The sequence below is a fragment of the Thamnophis sirtalis genome, unplaced genomic scaffold, assembly GCF_051295495.1.
Source record: "Thamnophis sirtalis isolate CommonGarterSnake01/CBP01778 unplaced genomic scaffold, rThaSir2_p1.2 scaffold_3, whole genome shotgun sequence".
Classification (NCBI taxonomy): Eukaryota; Metazoa; Chordata; class Lepidosauria; order Squamata; family Natricidae; genus Thamnophis; species Thamnophis sirtalis.
This window is the reverse complement of record NW_028261383.1, coordinates 123324676-123347452: the sequence shown is the minus strand read 5'-3', so window position 1 is coordinate 123347452 and position 22777 is coordinate 123324676. Positions and strand designations below refer to the sequence as shown.

The 22777-nt window shown below is 41.1% G+C and overlaps 1 protein-coding gene across 5 annotated transcripts in view; it reads right to left on the bottom strand.

The window, feature by feature from the left end:
* RNF157 (ring finger protein 157) overlaps positions 1–22777 on the bottom strand; it is a 111006-nt gene that overhangs the window by 45889 nt on the left and 42340 nt on the right. For 4 of the 5 annotated variants that reach the window (XM_087709888.1, XM_087709889.1, XM_087709891.1 and 1 more), the window contains exon 2: positions 14351–14469. In XM_087709888.1, coding sequence (XP_087566014.1) covers positions 14351–14469 — 119 coding nt within the window. The remainder of the gene's footprint in view (positions 1–14350; positions 14470–22777) is intronic. The other variant, XM_087709890.1, reaches the window with a different exon arrangement.

The following is a 22777-nucleotide window of genomic DNA, read 5'->3' as shown; positions in this document are numbered from 1 at the left end:
GCCAGTTCTGACAGGTTCTGGAGAACCGGTAGTGGAAATTTTGAGTAGTTCGGAGAACCGGCAAATAGGCTGGCCCCATCCCCGCTGCCTCCCAGCCTCCCTTTGTTGCCCAGAACAGGAGAACGGAGCTGAAAAGCAGATTAGTGGGGGTGGGGAGGGAATGGGGATTTTGCACTATTGTCCCTGTGCCATGCCACACCCACCAAGCCATGGCCACTGAACCGGTAGTAAAAAAAAATGAATCCCACCACTGAGCCAGATTTAAGAATACTGAGGAAAAAGCATAAAGGAGAACTGGCTCCAATTAAATCAAGCAAGAGTTACACTTCACCAAAGCTAATGGAGACACATTTGTACCAAACCCTGCAGAAAGAATATGCCTTTGAACCCTTTAATCTTAATACCTTTAATCTTCCCAATTTCCTTTCTTGGCTGATCTATACTATAAATCCTCATACCAAAAATAATAGCATTTAACAATTTAACAATTGTTCACATGATTTCTTCCAAGCTTCTTTTATTGGAGTGTTGGAAGAAATGTCCTTCTGGATTCAGCTCCAAGTGGGGGAAAAGACACTGGAAACATGGTGGCTGCTTGGAAAGATGGTTTATGGTGGACAAGATCACATGGCTTGAGTTCCTGAACAGAAAAGGTGATCAGATGCTTCAAGATGTTGGGTGAAGAAGAAAAGAGAAAGAAGGGCTGAAAGTTCCTGGCTTTATACTCTCTGTTCAGCCCCACCTCTCAGTTTCCTGTTCCTGTGTAAGAAATGTATTCTGATTGGTTGTCAGATTCCCATGGGGCCATGCAGGGGCAACTCTCTAGGCTGTGTTTTGAGTCCAAGTTTGAGTTTCCAGATGCCATGTGGTAAGTAGGGTAAAGGGCTAATACCAGTGGTGGGTTGCAGGTGGTATGCCCCAGTATAGGTGTACCGGTGTCTGCCGGGAGCACAGGATACCATTCCGGTACAGGGCTCAAGAGGGCCCACCCGCCTGCCTGCTGTCCTTACCTGTATTTCAGCTCTTTGGTGCTTTCGCGCACGGAGCATACGCATCTGCACGACGCTCCACCGAGCAGCTGGAACATCGTGGAGGCGTTGTGGAACATCACGGAGGCGTTGCAGAGCGTCGCAGGAGGTAAGGACGCATGTGCCGTATGCTCCATGCACAGAAGTGCCAAAGAGCTCAAATACAGGTAAGGACGATGTGCGGGTGGGCCCTCCGGAGCACCACCGGGCCCTGTTGCACCGTACCGGTTGCACAAGGATCCGGAACCCACCACTGGCTAATACTACCATACCTTAATCCCATCACCCCGGAGCTGAAGAGGAGGGATCTTTGTCACATAGAATAGACTGGCCCAGGTTTTTTAAATTGCCCATTATCAAGGTTGTGGGCTATTTAGAGTGAATCTGTTTCCTGCCTAAAAATATGTTTCCCCATTTCTTATCCAGGGAAATATAATATTCTGCCTTTTCAATATTTCCCAGGATGTTTCATTTTTTAAGAGGGGTGGGTGGTAACTTCCTACAGGAGTTTGACACACTCATTTCAATTTCTTCCAATTTCACATGCTCGGTAACACTTGTACTTATATTGCATTCCAATGAGGATGGGAAATGGGCAGTACCATGGAATGATATACACTGGGGTGATGCAAAAGTAATTCTGGAAGCCCACAAGAATTTTGGCATAGAGAACAAAATGCCCACTGGGACAGTCTCACTGTGGGGCTCTTCTCTGAACCTTCACTCTTGGTTAGTCCCTTTCACTAGTCACTTGTGCTTTGTTTGTCTGCCTCCTCACTTTATGGCAGGTATCAACAACACAATCTAATGGTTGGTTCCGGATCCCATTGCAACCGGTACAGTTGGCCAGGCATCCACCACATACACACGCGCCGCATGTGCACATGTGTACTTACCACCAGCGACGCTCCAGCTGCTCAGCGGAGCATTGCGCAGGCACCATACGCTCCGTGCACAGAAGCCCCGATCAGCTCAAATACCGGTAAGGAGGATGGGCGGGCGGGTGGGCCCTCTGGAGCACCGTACCGGTACCTGGTGCTCCCAGCAGGCACCGGTACACCTGTACCGAGGCGTACCAGTCGTTTCCCACCACTGACACAATCCCTGCAACCCACATAAATGGCTTCTGCAACATCCCCAAATAAGAATAACACAATTAGAAGGGGCCTTGGAAGTCTTCCGGTCGAACCCTCCTGCTCAAGAAGAGATCCTATGCCATTAAAAAAACCTCTCAATCTTAAAATGGGTAAGGCTGGAATCTCAGGTGATTTCAATGTTCCAACCTGAAAATAAAATACTGAGGAGGCTGGCCACTTAAATTATTTTAAAACTATTTTAGGGTGCCTACCACCTGAAAAGATTACTGTTTCACACTTTAAACTTGCCTGCTGAGAAGAATGTTAAAGTTGCTTCTGTGTTAAGGCTCTGTAGTACAGTTGAAATACTTCTTTTCTGCGTACGTACAGCACTTAAGATAGAAGCACATTAGCAGGTGAGACTATCCCCAAGGCCTAAACTATCTTCTTTAATGTTTTCTCAGAAATAAGCCCCTGGTTAAAAATTCCTTGTACATTTAATTAGAAGCTTTTCCCTTAGAGCTTCTGTTTCCAACCATTCCCATTCATGCAGTAATAGCATTATGCACAAACTGTCTGATTTAATTATTGCAAAACAGTTTAATAGTACCAAGTGATTAAAAAAAAAGAGAGAGACTCCTGGGCATGAGCTACAGCATGAGTAGCAGTGGAGATAGCAGAAATAGAGAACCCATTAAGAGACTTACAAAGTTTTACTGATTTGGTTTGTACTTGATAGGGCAAGTCATATGTAATTGAATTGAGAGTGAAAGAATTAAGAGATCTTAAGCTTTACTTTGGCTGGAAAGGTGGGTTCCTCTTCCTTGCAGGTACTCCAATAGAGATAGTCATCACTTGAAGGTGCTTTAATTTTATTTTGCACAGAGACCAGGAATTCAATGGTGCAAGTAATACCAAACAAAATTGGTATCTACAAAATTCTATATCTTGTTCCAAATCAAAGCAGACCAAAACTCTATCCCAATTTCCTAGGAACTGTATTGTTAGTATCTGTCTCTACTTTGGCAGATCATAAGAAGACCACAACATACCACTTTACATTTTCCTGTGTCACAGGAACTCTTACAGAATGACACTGATCTTCAAATACTGTACTGCTCAAAAACATATTGATATTGACAGCAAGGGCAAAAGTGGATTTATTACAATTCTACAAAAAGGCACATAACTATGGCCAAAATATTTCAATGCTAGAGCTCAGATTTTGATGCTGTAGTCTGTAATACCAGGTTGGATGGACACAATTTGAAAAGGTATCTTCAAGCTGCTTACTCTAAGTAAAAAAAGAAAATCAAAGCTTACAAAGATTACATTAAGATACACTCAAAATCATTGTTATTGAGATTCAATTTAGGCAATCAAGAAATCAGAAATAATTCAAGAAACAAAGCTAATAAGTTAAATTCTGATTCACATGAGATAAATTATACATAAAGCCCCAATATTTCAGCAGCCTTTTCCCAAACTGGACCTTTCTAGATGTTTTGACTACCAATCCCATCAGCTCATGAACAATGGTCAGAAACCATTTAGCTTGTAAAACAAAATATCAGAAGGAATGGGTGTGGGAGAATTAATCTATAACGATCCCAAAGTACAGATAAGTTTTCTTTTCTTTCTTCTCTTTGTAACCCCTTTTCATACTTTTCTTCCTTTTTTTTAACTTCTCATCACTTTTTTTCTTTAATCTTACTTTATATCAGGGGTACCAAACTCGACTTCATTGAGTGCCACAACAGGGATGTGTTTGACCTTGAGAGGCTGGAATGGGCATGGCCAGGGTGGGCTTGATCAGCTCAATGTCACTCGTGTTAGGTGGCCTGAGCACTCTGCCAGTGAAAACGGGCTACTGAGCTCCATTTTCGGCTGCAACGGCCTCTGCAACCCTCTTCCAGTGAAAACAGAGCTTGGGAGTGCCATGTACGGCCCTCACAAGCTCCATTTTCAGCTGTGACGACCTCCTGCAACCCTCTGCCAACTAAATGCTCCATTTTTGCTGGGAGAGGCACCGCGGGGTAATCCTTCGCTGATTCCATGGCAGCCCTGCGGGCCAGATCTAAACACCTCCTGGGCCAGATCCAGCCCCCGGGCCTTGAGTTTGACACCCCTGCTTTATATTATTTCATGTTTAATTGTTAGCTTGATATTTTTAAAAAGTTACTCAGCTCTGCGTTAAACTGTAACATGCTTGATTTTGACTCAGAGCAATGTTTGATTTCAGCTCTTGTAAGCCATGTATGATTCTAACCAATTGTTTTTGTTGTTCAGTTCCTAAGTCATGTCCAACCCTTCGTGACCCCACGGATTATAGCACACTGGGTTCCCCTGTCCTCTACTGTCTCCTGGAGTTTGTCCAAATTAACCAACTCTAGTTTATTCCAAAAATTATGGTTAAGCCAACCATGGCTTAGCATAATACAGCATAATACATTAGTAGCCATTAAATACTCCACTACTGATTAAACATTTACTTCTGAACCATTTTTCCCCAGCTTAAATTCAAATCATTGTTCAAATGCAGTGGTGGGTTCCGGCGGATATGCCCTGGTACAGGCATACCAATGCCTGCTGGGAGTCACATTGCGACGGGATCCGGAACCCACCACTATTCAAATGCTGGTTTGCCTCATAAAAGCTGCAGAATCCTTTTGAAAAATAGAAAAGGGTTGTTAATATGTTGCAATGCTATGTTGTTTTCATAGTTCTGGGATTCTTCTAAAAAGTACCAATACAAACAGAAGAGGAGCACTCTGAATAAGAATGGGATATCTACAGCTCCAGCTTGAGAGAAGGGGAGACAGTTCTTGGTTATTCCTTATTGTCCCAAAGGCTCCATTATCCCATTTAGAAACTGCTGCACTTTTTCTAGTACTCATAAAAAAAGACAAATTAGCAGGTATCTTGTCTAGATCAGCAAATAAAAGGAATTAGTCCAACTCCCTATGGGAACTGAAATCAGATAAAGATATGATCTCTCTTAATGGAGAAGAAATACATACAGGCCACGTACTGTAGGACCAGCCAAGTATCACAGAAAGATAAAATTAAGCTGTATTTCAGAGAAGCTATTCTGTTCCTTTCCTCCCCTTGCCTAAATGCGTTTCCACATGTCTTTGAATGGAGTACATCTATTTTGGTTTCCTGTAAATTAAGCTGTGCAGGGTTAAACGAAATCACAAAGAAATAAACCAGGCTACATTCGGGAATTATATTCATTTCATTGTTTTATATTTATAGCCCACCCTGGTCCTAACGGACTCTAGGCAGGAAATAATAATATCAAAAATAGATTTAAAAACCCTACCTGGTAACTTCAAGTGCATTATTTACTCAACCCCTGGAGAAAATGCTACTTTGACCTGTTTTGAAATGTCTGTAAGGTAAGAGCCTTCAATATCTCTGGAGTAAACTTTTCTATGAACAGGGGTGGTTGCTAGTGAGAATGGCTCTCACCTGGCCAGAGGTGGGATATGAACGGTACGCCCCGGTACGGGTGTACCAGTGCCTGCTGGGAGCACCAGGTACTGTTCCAGTACGGTGCTCAACTGCCTGCCCTCCTTACCTGTATTTGAGCCAATCAGGGCTTTCGTACACGTGCACGGAGCATACGGCGCCTGCGTGGCGCTCCATCGAGCAGCTGGAGCATCGCAGAGTTGTCACAGAGCCGTCACGGAGTGTCGCAGGCAGTAAGTACGCATATGCATGTGCATGTGGTGGATGCTCGGCCCCGTTGCACCGTACCGGTTGCACCGGGACCCAGAACCCACCACTGTACCTGGCTCAAACACCATGGAACTCATAAGGAGTGTAGATTCATGCCTCTCTAAAGGACAGAGCTAGATGAGAAGACTCTTTTGAATTGCCATTAGTTTGCGGGTTTTTTTGTTTAGAGTTGCTATTATTGTTCCACCATTCCTGCTCCCCACAGCATCAAAATTGATGACCCTGACTTGCTGACAAGAAGCAAAACTCATTTCTCTATATCCCAATTCCCTCATTCCATGCAAAAGGAAATAAATGATACCCCCACATTCAGCCCTCACTTCACTTTCTGGGCATTTGTTTAGCTATGCTCAATGAATAACTAAATAATTAGCAGTAAAGAGTTATGGTTAGGAAATACTTTGGGGGGGGGTATGCGCATGCGTATCTGTGTTCCTTCAAGTCAGTGTTGATTCCTAGTAGCTGCCTGCACTTTTTTTGGCAAGATTTCCCAAATGGTTTGCTTTGCCTCCTTCCTAGGGATGGCAGAGGCTGGTCCAAGGTCACCCAACTGACTTAAAGCAGGGCTAGAACTCAGTCTCTCAGTTTCTAGCCTGATACAAGAAAACAGTCCAGCAGAATGCTAGCTACAACTAAACAACACCTATAGATATAGAGCAGGGATGTTAAACTGGCGGCCCGTGGGCCAGATGCGTCATGCGCAGGCCACGCCCATCACAAATCCGTGGAGGAAAAAATGTCACGAAATGTCATGTGACGACAACATGATGCTGTGAATTTATCACCTGTGCAGAGGTGGGTTGCTCCCGGTTTGGCCCTGATCGGCTGAACCAGTAGTAGAGGTGGCGGGAGGCTCCGCCCACCCATCCAGATGGTTTTGGGCATGTGCGAGCGCGCACAGAAGTGCACCTGAACCGTTACTCAAAAAATTGGCAACCCACCACTGCACCCATGATGTAGAGGCAGGATTCCTTCAAATGCCAGAGGGGTACAGCAAAGATCACAGGATGTTGTTATCTGCCTACCCTACTTTTAAGGCTGGCCTTTTCACTGTGAGAAAAGGTCTTCCAGATTAGCTAGATCTGCTTGGTTGATGATCCAACATGAATTCTACTCATTCCCTAACATTCTGTCTAGTTGACAAAAATCAACCATCTTTTTTCTTTACAAAACTTTTGCAGAAGTTTTTTAAAAAAAGAAAGGAGAACGAACACATTTACAATTTTAACACAGTTAGTGTTGGCTAGTTAGGCCCAGAGAGAAACTTTTCAAATATTTCCCTAAGTTATAATTAAATGAATCACTCCATGCTCAAGAATTGAGAACACATAGACGGGGCTGCTTCTTCACAAGGAAATGAACTTCAAACACGTTTCTTGAAGGAAATGCCCAATTACAAAATAAATAGGGGGCCTTCAGAATATAAACAGGCAATGGTGTTTAGGCAGGAAACCAGCATCCAATTTCCCTCTGTCTCTTTGATGTCTAAAGAAGAAGTGATTGCTCTCTTGACTAAGAACCAACATGTGTGGTGCTTTTGTGGCCCTTGTCCTGATATAGAAAAATGAATCTTCTGTATTCTGCTGGATACTGGACATTCAATGTGCCAGAATCTTAAAGGGGAAAAGGGAGAGGCAAATATGAATAAAAGGCACACAGCATGGCCAGTGAGCAAAAGAACAAGGAATGCTCTGATGTTTGCCAGCTTTATTTTTAAGACTTGCTTATTAACATTTATCCCAATACAGAGGCAACAGCATTAAGGATAATTTCCATTTCCTCTACAGAATGGAGAGTGTCTTGGGGTGTGTGTTTTTTTTAAAGCAGTTATTTTCTGAACATGGGTTGAAGAGATCCAGTGAACTTCTGGGAAAAATGATCCAAGACCATCAGCTTTCCAGACTACAAGCTTAACCATCCGCTCCAGGCATTATTAATTCACCTACTTTATTTGGGCAACTTCACCGCCTCAGCCAAATAGAAGGGAATGTTTTATAGCTCCCAAGCTCTGCTGTTTTTTTTTCCCCTCCATTTTTTCCACACTAATGTAATAAGACCAGTGGAAGGAGCTTGATTAATAGAGAGGAAAAGATGAAGCAAGCAGATTATGCAGACGGCAGCAAAACGTGATAGCCATCAAGAAGTATCTTGAAGTAAAGTCTAGCTACACCAAGTAAGCTGGCATGATTATCTTGGTCTTTGGCTGATGAAAACCAAGTATTATGACAGCCAACTGCCTGCAATTTGGCAGTTCAAATCTCACCAGGCTCAAGGTTGACTCAGCCTTCCATCCTTCCGAGGTGCGTAAAATGAAGACCCAGATTGCTGGGGGCAATAGGCTGACTCTGTAAACCGCTTAGAGAAGGTTATAAAGCACTATGAAGCTGTATATAAGTGTAAGTGCTATTGCTATTATCAATGTGAAATTCAGTGTGAAGGGTGAGGGGAAGCTTCTTGAAAAACAAATGTACACATTTTTACGATGTAACTCTCGATTGTTTTTATTAAATTACATCACTTTTAGAATGGGTACAGAAAAGATATTCTTTTCTTGCTTTTACTCTGGAAATGTGTCTTCTTTTATGGAATACAGGTGCATTCACAGGTAGTCCTAAACTTACTGCAGTTCATTTAGTGACCATTTGCAGTTATGGCACACAATTTTTCACACTTATGACCGTTGCAGCATCGCTGTTGTGAGGTGATCAATATTCAGACACTGTGACTCACATTCATGATGGTTGCAGTGCCCGGGGGTCATGTGATCACATTTTGTGACCTTCTGACAAGCAAAGTCAATGGAGAAACCAGATTCACTTAACAACCAGATTACTAACTTAACAACTGCAGTGATTCACTGAACAACTTTGGCAGGAAAGATTATAAAATCGGCCATAACTCACTTCACTACTGTCTTACTTGGCAACAGAAATTTTAGGCTCAATTGATCGAACTCCATGCTGTGGGCAGAGTTAGCCTGCAGTATTGCATTCTAACCATTGCACCACCAGAGCTCAACTGCAATCTATTGGTCTGTGCTGATCCACTGCAACCTCTCCATGTTTCCTGCCTGTTAAGTGGTCAGACCAGAGTCATATTCACCATCTCCGTCCCTGCCTCCCTATGGTCAACACCAGTCAGCTGCTTCTATATTTCACTAAAGTAGTAATACAAAGAACAACAGGAGTAATAGAATTCAAAAACCTGACCACTGTGAGCAAATACACCACAATCATCAACTCTAAATACATGTGTGCTATGCTAAGTGAAATTATGTTTTTGCACAAACTATCCTCAAAGGAAAGTGGAAATAGTACAACGAATGGGGCCTCACAGGTTGAAGACTGTCTTGTCTGCAGCTCTTTAGGAGAATTCTTTAGTAGTTGTCTTTTTCTATTATGTTCTTGAGCAGCAGGCTTGTACTAAAAGTTTTTATCAAGGCCTGGGTTGACAAGTCACCCAAGGGGTAAAAAAATCGTTAATTTTGGATTAAAATTTTGCAGCAAACAACAGCTGAAAAAGAATAATGAAGAGAGTGATAAGCCATACACCTTGAACTATGATTCCCATGCTCATAAAAACAAATGTGGAGAGAGGAGTGTTTTGCTTGACTTAGTAGTTATTGCATTTTATTTGGTGGTCAACAACTGCGGAAACGTTTGAGAAATAGGTGTAAGCCGAAACAAAAACCAAAAAGGAAAAGAAAAGCCACAGACTATTTTCATGGGCACCCTGATGATCCCAGATAAACTTCTTGTAGGACTTGCTCTGTTGTCCTCTGTCAAAGTCATAGTTGTCTTTTGTTTTTAAAAAAAATTCAACAGAGCCCCTAGGGCAGAAATGAAAAGAAACCTTTAAAGTGCTGTGGAAGTGAAGTTTTAGCTAAAGAAGGGCAGGAAAAGCATCCAGGCACACTAAGTTATCAAAAAAAAACCTGAGCTATCCAATATGGCTAGCTAATGCTTATATGGTCAATGTTTAACACTGATACAAGGAGCTTCATGTATGTTGGATCTTTTTTGCTGACTAATCAATCGTTTTCATCTTTCCCCTCACAAGGACAAGCATTTTAAGAATCAGGTTTTTTCTTTCTCGGAATCTGAAATATTGCAGTCTCTTCCAACCAGAGCTGAAACCTTCCCTCTCATTCTGCTCTAGTTGGCAAATATGCCGACACCTTGCTAGACGGCTTCTGCATGGCATCAATTGAGAAGCACTGGGTTATTTGGGATATTTTCTCTAAGTGTTCCTGTAGCTTCCTGGTCATCACCAGAAGCATCTCTTCAAATAGAGTAATTGTGGCAGGATCACAGCTACCATAAACCTTAAGGTCACTTCAGGGCTGCAGACATCATCCAGTCCTCTGAAAGAGGCTTCAAATATTCCCACTACTCAATCAATCAATCCCTGAATATCATAAGGATCAGATATACATGTGGTCATATCGATCTTTCCAAGAACCTAATTCACATCAGGCTGCAATCAATCTCAACTTCTTATGAACTCTGGTTCTTGGATCTTTCAAACTATAACACCGTGATGGCAAACCTATGGTACGCATGCTACAGGTGGCACACAAAGCCCTCTCTGTGGGCACGCCAGACGTCATGCCAGCCCAGCTCCACCACACATGCGCGTACGCCTCCCACCGCCAGCTGGTCTTCAGGTCTGTCGCTCATGCATGGGGGGTGGGGTGCATGTGGGGGATGCGTATGCACATGCCCAGGGGGCTGGGGCGCATGCATGAGGGGTGCTCGCATTGCATTTGGGGGCCTCACACAACACCCCCATGCCCTATTTTTGCAAGAGGCCTTGCAGGCTCAAAACAGAGTGCCGGGGTGGGGGGCGCTTTCAGCACACGACAACAAAAAGGTTAGCCATCACTGCTATAGAAGATTATAATGTAAGCTTTCTATGGAATGACAACTAAACTTGTCTTCATTTTTTCTTAGTCCTGTCCCTGATCCACTGCAAATCCTACTGAACCTTCATCAAGGTTCATCAAGAGTCTAAAACTGGAAAATCAAGCAAGGTGCCTGTAACGGTCAGCTCCAATCCTGCAGGGGAGTGAGAGCTGGCCACCCTATGGATCCTGGCTGCCTCTTTTATGATCTCACAAGGTAACCCTCGTAAATCACTCCCTCTGAGCTGGAGTGTCTCCCTTCTGCAATGCAGGGCATATCGATAGGTTGTTTCGAGAGAGTTGGGTGATAAAACACTTTGAACATGAAAGTGCTATAGAAAAGTATTATGAATTACTGCTACAATAGGCTTTTAAAGTGAGTGTCCCAATCCCTTACATTGGAAGCAAAGCAGGCTTTGAAAACAGGGAGATATAAAGCCTTGAGCATGTCAGGGAGCTTTGGATAAACTCCTCATAAAATGCTTTATCATCGGAGATGAATGATGAAGGTGATGGACAACCATGAAAATATGTCATTGTTCCTTCTCTGTTATCGATGTTGACCATGATCAGAGACATCAAAGCGGGCCCAGCATACTTTATGCTTGACTGCATGATGCCATTATATTTTCTCCCTTCTATATACCCACAGCTTCCTTGGGCATTGAATTATTTTTTTTTCCTTTTTCTTATTACTGAATGGAAAAGCTCCTTACATATCCATCACATGCAGAACACTTCAGGAGTCTGCAGAAACTCATCTTGTGTTCTTTATTCCACTCCAAGGACACTGTTCTGAATGCAGTAGAGAAAGATGAGGAGGAGGAGGAGAAAAAGCCCTTCCGTCCATAATTAACATCTCACACATCCCAGAGGTCTGTAGCAGGGCCTGGCATTTAATGCTTTGCTGTAGCTAATAGGCAATCAAGCAAACTTTCATTTGAGGATGAGAGTCAGGGACTTTCCTTGATGCTCTTTGAACCAACAAACCCAGACACAGAGAAGCTACAAAGGAATGATGGAAGATGAGGATAAGGGAGAAAATTGCTTCTCTGGAATGCTCTGTATTAAAATACCTGGCTTCTCTTAAAAGGCAAGTAGGAGAGATACATCTATATATAGGCGGTCCTCATTTAGCGTCTACTTTGTTTAGTAATTGTTCAGTTACAATCATGATTTTTTTAAAAAAAAACTTGTATCCAATCCTCACGTTTACAACATTTGCTGGTCTATAAAACAAAGAAAAACTGAAGTAAAATCATAAGCACCCTTGTGGTTTCACTTAGTGACTGCTTTCTTTAACAACCAAACTGTCCCGATTGTGATTGCTAAGCGAGAACTCTCTATATTTAAACAGAGGAGTTTATATTTGTGTGATAAAGGCATCACCAAACTGCTTGGCACCTCTTTTGTGAAGATGGGCGCAGGGATGTGTTCAAGATGGCTTCAAGTTAGTTTTTGACTTCTAGCGACTGCCTTGGCAGGATCTTGAATTCTTATTAGCAAAGCTTTTCGGAAGTGGTTTGCCACTGCCTACTTTCTAAGGTTGAGAAAGAGGAACTGGTCCAAGGTCACCCACGCAACCTCATGCCTAATGTGGGACTAGAACCCACAATCTACCAGTTTCTAGCCTGATGCCTTAACCACTATACCAAACTAGCCTAAATTGGATAAGTAAAGGCACTCAGATTCTATACAATCACGGAGGCTCTAAGGTTTTGTGTGTAAGTTCCCTCCTCTGATTCCTCCCATCACAATTTTCTCAATCTCCCCTGTTTTTTTCCATCACTGTTCATTCTTCTTTCATGTATATTTTGTAGTCAAATTCTCTTTGTAGTGACATTCTATATGACCAAACCATCTCATCATATGTCTTTCCTACTGGTTGTTCTCTTATGTATTCAGCTTATAATCATTCAGCATCCATTCATTCTTGAGCCTATCTTTTAAAGCCTATCTGTTTATCACATACATATCCAAAGTAGACATTTTAACTGCATTCAGCATTCTTTTAGGTTCCATCATACTTTAATTATCAAGTACATGTAACAAATAAGCAGAAGCACATTCCTATACGCAGCCATTTTCACTTCTTCTGACAAAACACTCATTCTGCACAACAGGCCATCAGGCCTCGACTTCTGACCACAATTGAGCCCAAAATGTATGTTGCTAAGTGAGACATTTAAGTGGGGTTTGCCCCATTTTACGACTTTTCTTGCCATGGTTGTTAAGTGAATCACTGCAGCTATTATGTTAGTAATCCAGTTAAGTGAATTTAGCTTTCTCATTGATTCTGCTTGTTCAAAGGTTGCAAAATAGGATCACAAAGCCTCAAAGCACTGCAACTGTTATAAATATGAACCTATTGCCAAGCATCCGAATTTTGATCATATGACCATGGGTATGCTGCAGTGGTCATAACTGTGTAAAACGGTCATAAGTCACTTTTTTCAGTGTCATTGTAAGTTTGAATGGTCACTAAATAAACTGTTGTAAGTTGAGGACTACTTGTACCCATTAACTTTCTATCAGCAGTTGCACATCTTTAAATCCTTCCATTTTTCTGTTAACAAAAAGGAATAGCGTATTCCAGGACTGTGCAAAAGTTTCCCAATCTGAAACAAACAGAGCTTGAACACAGGATGTTAAAGCCATTCCAGACAGAAACAGCCTTGTTTTAAACCTGAAAGTGACTCAACTAAAAATTCAGAACCCTTTTGATGTCTTCAGAAAAATATCAAAGCATTTCCAGTAAGATTGGAACAATCAGTTTCAAACTTTAAGTGTCTGTTTCACAGCTCCAAACCAACTGTGTGTGTGTGTGCACACCAGTGGTGGGTTTCAAATTTTTTTAGAACCTCTTCTGTAGATGTGGCCTGCTTTGTGGGAGTGGCTTGCCAGCCATGTGACCAGGTGGGACTGGCTTGCCAGCCATGTGACTGAGTGGGAGTGGCTTGGCAGTCATGTGACTGGGTGGGCATGGCCAACTTGTAAAATGTGGTGAAACTCACTTAACAACATCTTGCTTAGCAACTAAAATGTTGCCTCAGAAACACTGGCATTTGAAGCACGCAAGTCTTAAAGCTGTCAAGTTACAAGAACCTTGTACCCCTAACCCTTTAGAAAAAAAAACCCCAGGGGTGTTCAAACTTGACAGCTTTAAGACTTGTGGCCTTCAACTCACAGAATTCCTCCTCCAGTCATGTTGACTCAGAAACTCTGGCATTGAAGTGTGCAAGTCTTAAAGCTGTCAAGTTACAAGACCCTTGCACCCATAACCCTTTAGAAAAAAAAACCCACGGATGTTCAAACTTGACAGCTTTAAGTATTTAAGGTTTAGATAGGACTATTAGAGGCGGGCGGGACAATTGGTGAGCCAACCAATCAGTGAGCAGCAGGCAGGGCAAGCATGGTGCGGACAGGCAGGGGGAGGGAGCTGGAACCAGTTCTAAATGGCACGGTAGATTTGTAGAACCTCTTCTATAGTAGAGGTTAGAACTGGCAGGAACCCACCCCGGTGCACGGACACACACACACACACACACACACACACACACACACACACACACACACACACACTCCAGAGCTTTTCTTACTGGTACAGGTCTGTTCCCAAGAAAGTTGAGGTCACTGTTCTCCCCAAAGAGATAGCCTTCAGGATGTGTAGAGTCAAACTTCTCACCTCCCATGATGAAGTGACTGGCAAAGTAGCTTCCTGAAAGAGAGAGCACAAGTCTGTCAGAATCAAGTAGAAAAGGGAAGGTAGTGATTTATAGGACAAACAAAAAAGCACTTCAGAGAATCAGGGAATCAAGCATGGCCAAAAGCAAATCAGTGGAGTGTAGAATAGTTCATAAAAATAAAGGGTTTAATTTTACACACAGCTGGCCTTTAGAATTGTGGACAAATATTTCAGAAACGTCCTGCTCCAAGACTTGGGAGCCAAAAGGATAATGAGGAAAAAGCAAAAATTTCAATTTTCTTTCACCTTTTTGGAGGGCTTGCTGCCTCTACAAATATATTCCTGTTGATAAACATTTCCTGCAAGTTTCCAAACCTGACAATTCATGTTTTAGAATGAAAATAGCAATAGCACTTATATACCACTTCGTAGTGCTTTAAAGCCCTCTCTAAGCGGTTTACAGAGTCAGCATCTTGCCCTTAACAATCTGGGTCCTCATTTTACCCACCTGGGAAGGATGGAAGGCTGAGTCAACTTTGAGCCTGGTGAGATTTGAACTGCCAAATTGCAGGCAGCCTGCAGGCAGCAGAAGTAGCCTTTAGCACTGCACTCTAACCATTGTGCCACCACCATAAAGTAGAAAAAGCCTACAGATCATGGTTTCTGCAATTCTTTCCAACAGTGCCCTTTACCAGCCATGGTCACAGGAGGCTGTGGTATTTTCTTCAGTGTAAAGAAGTACCATGTTGTGTGTGTGTGTATGTGTGCATGTATGTATGTATGTGTATGTATGTATGTGTATGTATATGAAGTAGTTTCTCCTTTCCTCCATTTAACCTGTGAGATTATCTGCATGTCCCAGGTGACCTGGCTTGAAGACAACCTACAGCCATTTCCCAGGGACACAGATGCATAACATTATCCTTCACCCACTTCCAGCCCAGCAAAAGACAACTTCGCATCCATCTTCCTCTTGCTTCCTATCAAAAGTTGTATTTCCCATTCTTAACCAGCAGAAGGAGTGTTGTTGTGTAGTAGTACTTCATTTCAAGAGTAGACACCCCAAACTGGCTAGTAGACAGGCCACTTTCTCCCCTCCAGTTACGGACATTTGTCTTGGACTGCTGGGTGTGAATTATTGGCACACAATTATTACTTTCCAGCTGGGCCACATTTTTTCCTGTAGTGCTTGGATCTTTCAACAGATCAGAGAGAAATGTGTGTGGTGGAGAAAATAAATATAAAATATAAAATGAAGGGTGCGTCTGTTTTCCTCTCTGTCTTTTGGACATGATCAGGTTAAATCCAGCTCCTCTTTATCTAATCCTATCAGACCCAAACTGACCCACAGACAAAGTCTACTGTAATCCCATCTAAACAAAATAGAAGCCTCCCCACTACCTCACAATATGATCTAAGTGCAGCCTTAAAAAACAAATTGCAACACAGTGGAATCAATGGTTCATCCTCAATCAAGGATTCTCCTCTGGCTATCTTAAGATCTCATCAACTTAACACAAGACTTCTCCAGTTCTGCTGCTCTCCTGAAAGGGACGTTTCAGCTAACAGCAATAATCTCATGTTGAGGGTCAGTAGAGATTCTGAGTCATCCAGGTCATGGTTGTCCCAAAGGTGCTTTTTCAGGAGGCAACTGAACTTCCTTGTTTTTTCTTTTTGAAGATGTTTAGCTTCTCATCCAAAGCTTCTTCAGCTCTGACAGGATAGTGGGGAATGGGAGGATTTATATTGCTTGGAGACAGCTGGTCATTTGCATCCTTTTAGAGGGTCATTGAAGCACTTGGAGGTTTCTCTGTGTCCTGTGTCCCAGGGCTTTACTTTTAAAGCCCTACATGGTTTAGGACCTGGCTACCTGAGAGACCACCTTGTGCCACTCATCTCCCAATGACCAACAAGATCGCAAAGGCTGGGCCTCCTCCGGGTGCCGTCAACTGGACAATGCCGGTTGGCGGCTCCCCGGGGGAGGGCCTTCTCTGTTGCTGCGTCGGCCCTGTGAAACGATCTACCCGCAGAGATCCGGACCCTTACCACTCTCCCGGCCTTCCGTAAAGCCGTTAAGACCTGGTTGTTCCGGCAGGCCTGGGGCTGTTGATGGATATCCAGCCCCCGCTTAGATGTAATGGATGATGTGAACTTTTAATATTGTACTTTTCTATTTTTAAATTTAAACTGTTTTTGTCTTGCTGTGAGCTGCCCAGAGTCCCGATGGGAGTGGGCGGCATACAAATTTTAATAAACCTTAAACTTTAAACCTCGGGGTCACCTGAGTAGTGCTCCTGGTTTCTGTAGTCTGCAATTTTTTTTTCTGGAAATCCATTCCTACTCCCAAACCATTCCAAGGGTGTTCATCCCAAATTGTATAGCTAAAAGTCCGTAGAGATCCAGGTTATGGTTGTCCCAAAAGTGCCTTTTCAGGACGCAATGTTTTCTCATGTTGAAGGAACAGGACCTGCTTCACTTCCTCAAAAGCTTCCAACAAATCAGATCCTTAGGCTTTCCCACCTCAAATTTCTATAAAAATCCAGAGTTCCTCTTTCCTGTAAAACAGGTGCCAAATAATAAACATTGTTCTCTCCCCCGCCCCACCCCCAGTGCCGTGCTGCCTTCCTCAGGTAAGTATCTCTCTCCTATTGCAGTTTCAGGTATGCTTAAAAATTGAGAGTGAGCTTAGAGACTTAAGACAATATTCATAGGAGTTTGTTCTTTCAGCTCCAGGGTTTAGCTTTGTTGTTTAGGTTAACAGTTGATGGTCAGAGGGGACATCTCTGCAAATGATTGTATAGCCCACTCCCAGGCTGGGATTCACTTCAAAACTATGCTAAATTTATTTGCCTTGAAAAAGAAAAACTGCCATTACATCAGTCTTCTCACACAAAATGGCTTTTTTCATGAAATTTTCTGATATCCTTGAAAAACTAGCCATGTTTATGTATATGTGTATGTCTCCCTCTGTGTGTATACACAACACAGGCCAGCCTTGGGTAAATATGCAAATTTCATGCAAATATTTACCCTCTGAGATGCTTAACTCTTAGACTTGCTCTCTCTCTAAGTACCACTGAAATTTCTGAATCATGCATTGTCTCAAGGAGACTGATAAAAAACAGTTCTACTGGAAATCACAAGCTGCTTCACTTCTAAGGCCCTGATAAACTCAGCAGTCCCCAGGGGGCTTTAAACAAGGGGACTGAAGTTCATCCAGGGACACGACACATGTTCGGCTTTTGCAATTTATTTGCAATTTGTTTGGAATTTAGTTTCAACTTTCTAGGACTACCAAGGTAAAATAATTTTTTAAAAGCCACGGTAAAATGTCATGGTAAAATGTCATGGTAAAATGTCTTGTAATTTGCATATTTAAAAATAGAAAAATATCAGTCACATTCAGGAAAGTTATTTTGTACAGGTTAGTCATTACCATTTTTCTTTTATCTGAGCTATTACATTGCTATCTATGTCTTTTATAGATTACACTGAAGCAAGTCTTTTAAAACTTACCTTCTCACCCTGTAGCAACAATGGATTACCTGGAGGTACCTTAGGAACCACTGGCATACGTTTTAAAGCAGAGGTCCCCAACCCCAGGCTGTAGCCTGGTACCAGGCTGGGGCCCATTGGGAACCAGGCAGCACAAGCAGCAGGCAAATGCATGGACGCTCCATTTGTGCAAGCATGCTTGTAAAGCCATCCCTCCTCCCTTTCTCAGTCGCTGCTGCTGGTCCATGGAGCTGGAAAGGTTGAGGACCATTATTCTAAGAAAGGGGTGTCAAACTCAATTTTATTGAGGGGCGCATCAGGGTTGTTTTGATCTCAAGGGCTGGGATGGGTGTGGCCACTTCAACATTACTTGTGTCAGTGGCGCCTGTGGCGGCTTGAGCATTCTGCCAGCGAAAAGGAGCTCCCAAGCTCCGTTTTCAGCTGACAGGGCACCCTGCAACCCTCTTGTCGCATGCGGCCCTCCCGAGCTCAGTTGTTGCTTGTGTGGAAGCACCACGGGCGATCCTTCACTGTTTCCAGGCAGCCCCACAGGCCATATCTAAATACCCTGGGGATCAGATCCAGCCCCTGGGCCTTGAGTTTGACACTCCTGTTCTAAGCCATTACAACTCACTACACATATTCTAGTATTTACTAGAAATAGAATTTGCTATGAGCTCTTTAAAACTTTTCATACAAAGTACATTCTAAGCCACTTAATTTGCCTTTTCTAAACTGGTGATATCATTGGAAATACCTGAATTAATAAACTCAATGAAAGGAAATATGCTTTATTTCTTTTGGTAACGTAGTTTTAAAATCCTTCCAAATAATTAAATGAGTGAGCTGAAATACCTGGTTTAAACAAATATTTCAAGTTTCAAGCTTTACTGGCAAATTTCATTTATCAAAGTAAGATATTGCGTGATGAATAATGCTGAGCATAAGCTAATACACGCTTTAAAAGGTGCCAAAAAAAAAAAAGAACTCTCACTATAATCTAAATTGTTTATCTATTTGCAATTCAAAATCCCCATCTTTTCAATCCCGGTTTAACAACAAGTCCATTAGGATATACCAGAAATATCAAACAGTTTGTCTTGATCAAATAGTCCAACTTTATGTTCCTTCTTTTTGCTCTTAACAATCTTGACCTTTAAATTATTCCAATGGTGAAAACTGGATCATATGATTTTAAAATATGAAGGAAAAACTGAGATTGTTGAATGTTTGAATGTTCCTGAAATACAAATGGAAAATGTGAGAAATGGCATCTGGTCTATCTCAGAGGAAGAAAGGAGGGGGGGAGCCATAAAGAAGATTCATTTAAAGAGACAGAGTGCAGGAGAAATGGAAACTCAACCCGGGAGAATTAAAGTCAATCTGAAAAATTTTACAAGCCCGCGACAACATTATTATTTCATCACTGACATTCAGAGCCAAAAGGTGCTAAGATATTTTTGTTTGGACTTGCTTATAAAAACATTTGGTAAATTTATTCAACGAATGGCAACTGGATTAAGAATATTTTGCTGTTGGAGGGACACAGGCTGACAGATGCAAGAATATAACTTAAAATTAGCTAAATCTGATTATTTTAATTTGTAATAGATATAGCTGAATAATAATTGATATTGATAGTAATGTATATAATGTGGAGTGGATATGATAAATAACAATTGGATACGAGAAAACATTTTTGGATTATACATAAAGAGTATTAATTACAATAACTATCACTATTATAAAAACTAAATAAAATACATACAATCAAATGTTAATCAATACTGGGAAAATGTTATGATATATGATATAACTAAATATTATGGATGTCCAGCTAAAATAGGATATGAGGATTTGATGTAAATAGAGGACTTTATAAGTAGTAAATGAAATGTCAGCATGTGTTATGGATTAATTTTCTGGTATAGCTAAGGATGAAGGATATTTAAATAACTATAGGTAATTAAAACTGGAGGTATAATGATGTTAATATGGTAAACATTTGAGTTAAGATATTTGAATTAATATGAATTAATGGAAGAGAAGCACCAAAGCATGTTGTAACCAGCTGATATACTTTTTTTTTAAATAGATACCTGTGTTTTGTTCTTTTTCCCTGCCTGTCGTGTTTTTTTTTTCTTTTTTTTCTTTTCTTGTTTTTTTTTGCCTTTTCTTTTTGATTTTTTCTTTTCCCACTGGTGTGGGCAGGTATTGTTCAAGATTATTACTTGTATTAATACTTTTAAATAATAATTACAGTCAAATGAAAATGGATATATAATAATGCTTAAGTTAATATGAGTTATGTTTGTTGACCGTGGAGGATCTGTAATCGATTGATACACTTTCTACAGATGTAAAGAAAGATGCTGTACTTGTTTCAATTAAAATTAAAAAACATTTATTTAAAAAAAAATTATTCCAATGGTAGCCTTTGGCATTCAAGAGGAGTTTTCAAAGCTTTTACCAGCCTAAGTCTGTAAATCCTTTAAAGAGGCCTTGACCAAATTTTTTCTCAGATATTCCATGTCGAGACCTTTTCTTAATTTGTTTTTTGAAATCCCATTTTGGTAATCTCAACGTCACTGTCTTCCATGTCTTTAAACTATATGTCAAGTAAACATTTTAAATTTTTTTCCTCATCATTTTCTAAAAGTTTTCCCTGAAATCTGAATCCTTCTGAAATATTAATATCTCAGTCCAGTTTTCAAAAACTTCCTTAAGATAAGAAAATGTTATAGCTTTTCTGCCTGGTCTATTGTTCCCTCTAGTATCCATCTGAACCTTCAGCAAGCATCAGTTCCTAATATGGGTTTAATTCCATTTTAGACATTTCCCAAGATTATTTAATTTTCCCCACAACAACAAATCTGTGAGGTGGATTTAGCTGAGGGACTGCCTGGCCCAAAGTCACCCGGCAAGTTTTCATGCTTAAGGCAGGATTAAAACTCACTGACTCCTGGTTTCTAGCCTTAACCACTAGACCAAACTGTCTCTTCACTGTATATCCATAAAGTAATTAAACTGAATGTCTCAGAACATGACTAGAAAGTGTGTTTGGCTGGCTTACAGTCCGTATTAAAGCTTTCCTGCTGCTGAGAGCAAAGATGTCATTTCCCTTTGTTGCCGACTCCCAATCCCTCAGGAGATGGCTGTTTTACCGTCTCCTCACTAAGAGCTGCCATTCAGAGCACTTGTGGGTGATCTCCCAATTTTTCCTTCTCCTGAGAAATTCAAAAGACCAGTCTATCACCACTTCGTCATTCTTCACAGCGGTCGTTGTCTCCTCTCACTTGCAGAGACATGTTCAGTCAGCTATAATTCACACCAGAAGCCAAAATAATATTACTTTAAAATGAAACAATATCTTAAATATGATAAGAAATATCTTGCCATATTAACTGAAGCTAACATATTGTTTTAAAATAATATTAAGTATATACTAATGTGTATATGTTCTTGCAGGCCAAATAAAAGTTACAGTATTAATTCCTTCCAATTACAAAGGCAATGCATACAATTTACTGTTGTATGAAAGAATGGGATTCTTTAAGAAAAATAAACAAATGTGCATGTGGATAGTGTATGTTCCACAAATGCCTTCATGTTTTATCACAATTATATTCTAATCAAAGGATTTAATAGTAAGAACATCTCACCTTTAGTAATATAATTTTAATGACAGGCAGGCCTGCGGTGATGTAATATGTCAACTCAGTAGGAGGTACGCCCTGATTACTTGTGTCTCTGTTCAGAAGCATATAGTAGCAAAGTTGGGTTTTATTACTATTTGGATAGGAAGTGACCAGGATTTTTTATCCCTTATTTCAGCTGGGGAAAATAGAGGGCACAACCTTACACCTCTGCCACAGTAGCATTTTCACTAACTAAGCAATTCAGAAGTTATATGCTTTGTTATAGAATAAATATATGGACATCACATGCAGAAGCACACACACATTTTATTTCCCAAGCTATTTTCTGGCTGAGTGGATTGAGTGGAGTGAAGGTCATTATTAAAAATTGCTCCATTAATTCAACACGCTCCCTTGGCTCTGTTTCTGTCCTTCACCTGGCAAGGATTCACAGGTTATAGAAGTGCACAATGATAACTCTAGTATTGTCTTTGCACAGCACAGTATAATCTGTAAAAATAAAAACAAGAAACAAGGGCACCCCGCTTTATTTCATTTAGTAAATTTGTCATCTGCTCTTCATTGTAAAACTGCTAAAGGAAAGCCTGTTACATTTGTCTGCAACCCCGCAATTATGTTTGTACAAGACGTAGAGAGGGCGAGCTAGTTTCTGAGAAGCAATGATTTCAATTTGCTATCACCATATAGAATGGAAATACTTCCTCTAAAACAAGGTTTAAGAATGTTTCCACGTGAGGCTTTTATTGTGATATCTCCCTATTATTTCATAAAATTGTATAAAGGGATCGGATTTCTGTATTGGCAGTATAAAGACTCTGGTGTCTGTGGTAGGGATAAATTGACTACATAAATAAAAAAATGCTCAATTTCTTCCATAATTTTTATGTGCTTGGGAAAGGAGAGGAAGGAAGACAAGCCAGAATCATCCCAGAAATCCATTCCAAGCAGATTCTTCCTTTCCTCCAACCATCAGCCATTTCCCTGCAGGAAGAATCATCAATGTTTGTTTACTATTTATTACCATCTTTCCCACTTCTAGTTAAACCAACTCATGGGGTTTATTGTAACTTTACTAAAACTGTTTGCACCTTGTAAGGATTGCACTATTACCTGAAAAAATAGGTTATCAATAACCATAATGAATAAAGTAACAAGTAGACAAAAAGCAGCATCTAATATCTTTATTA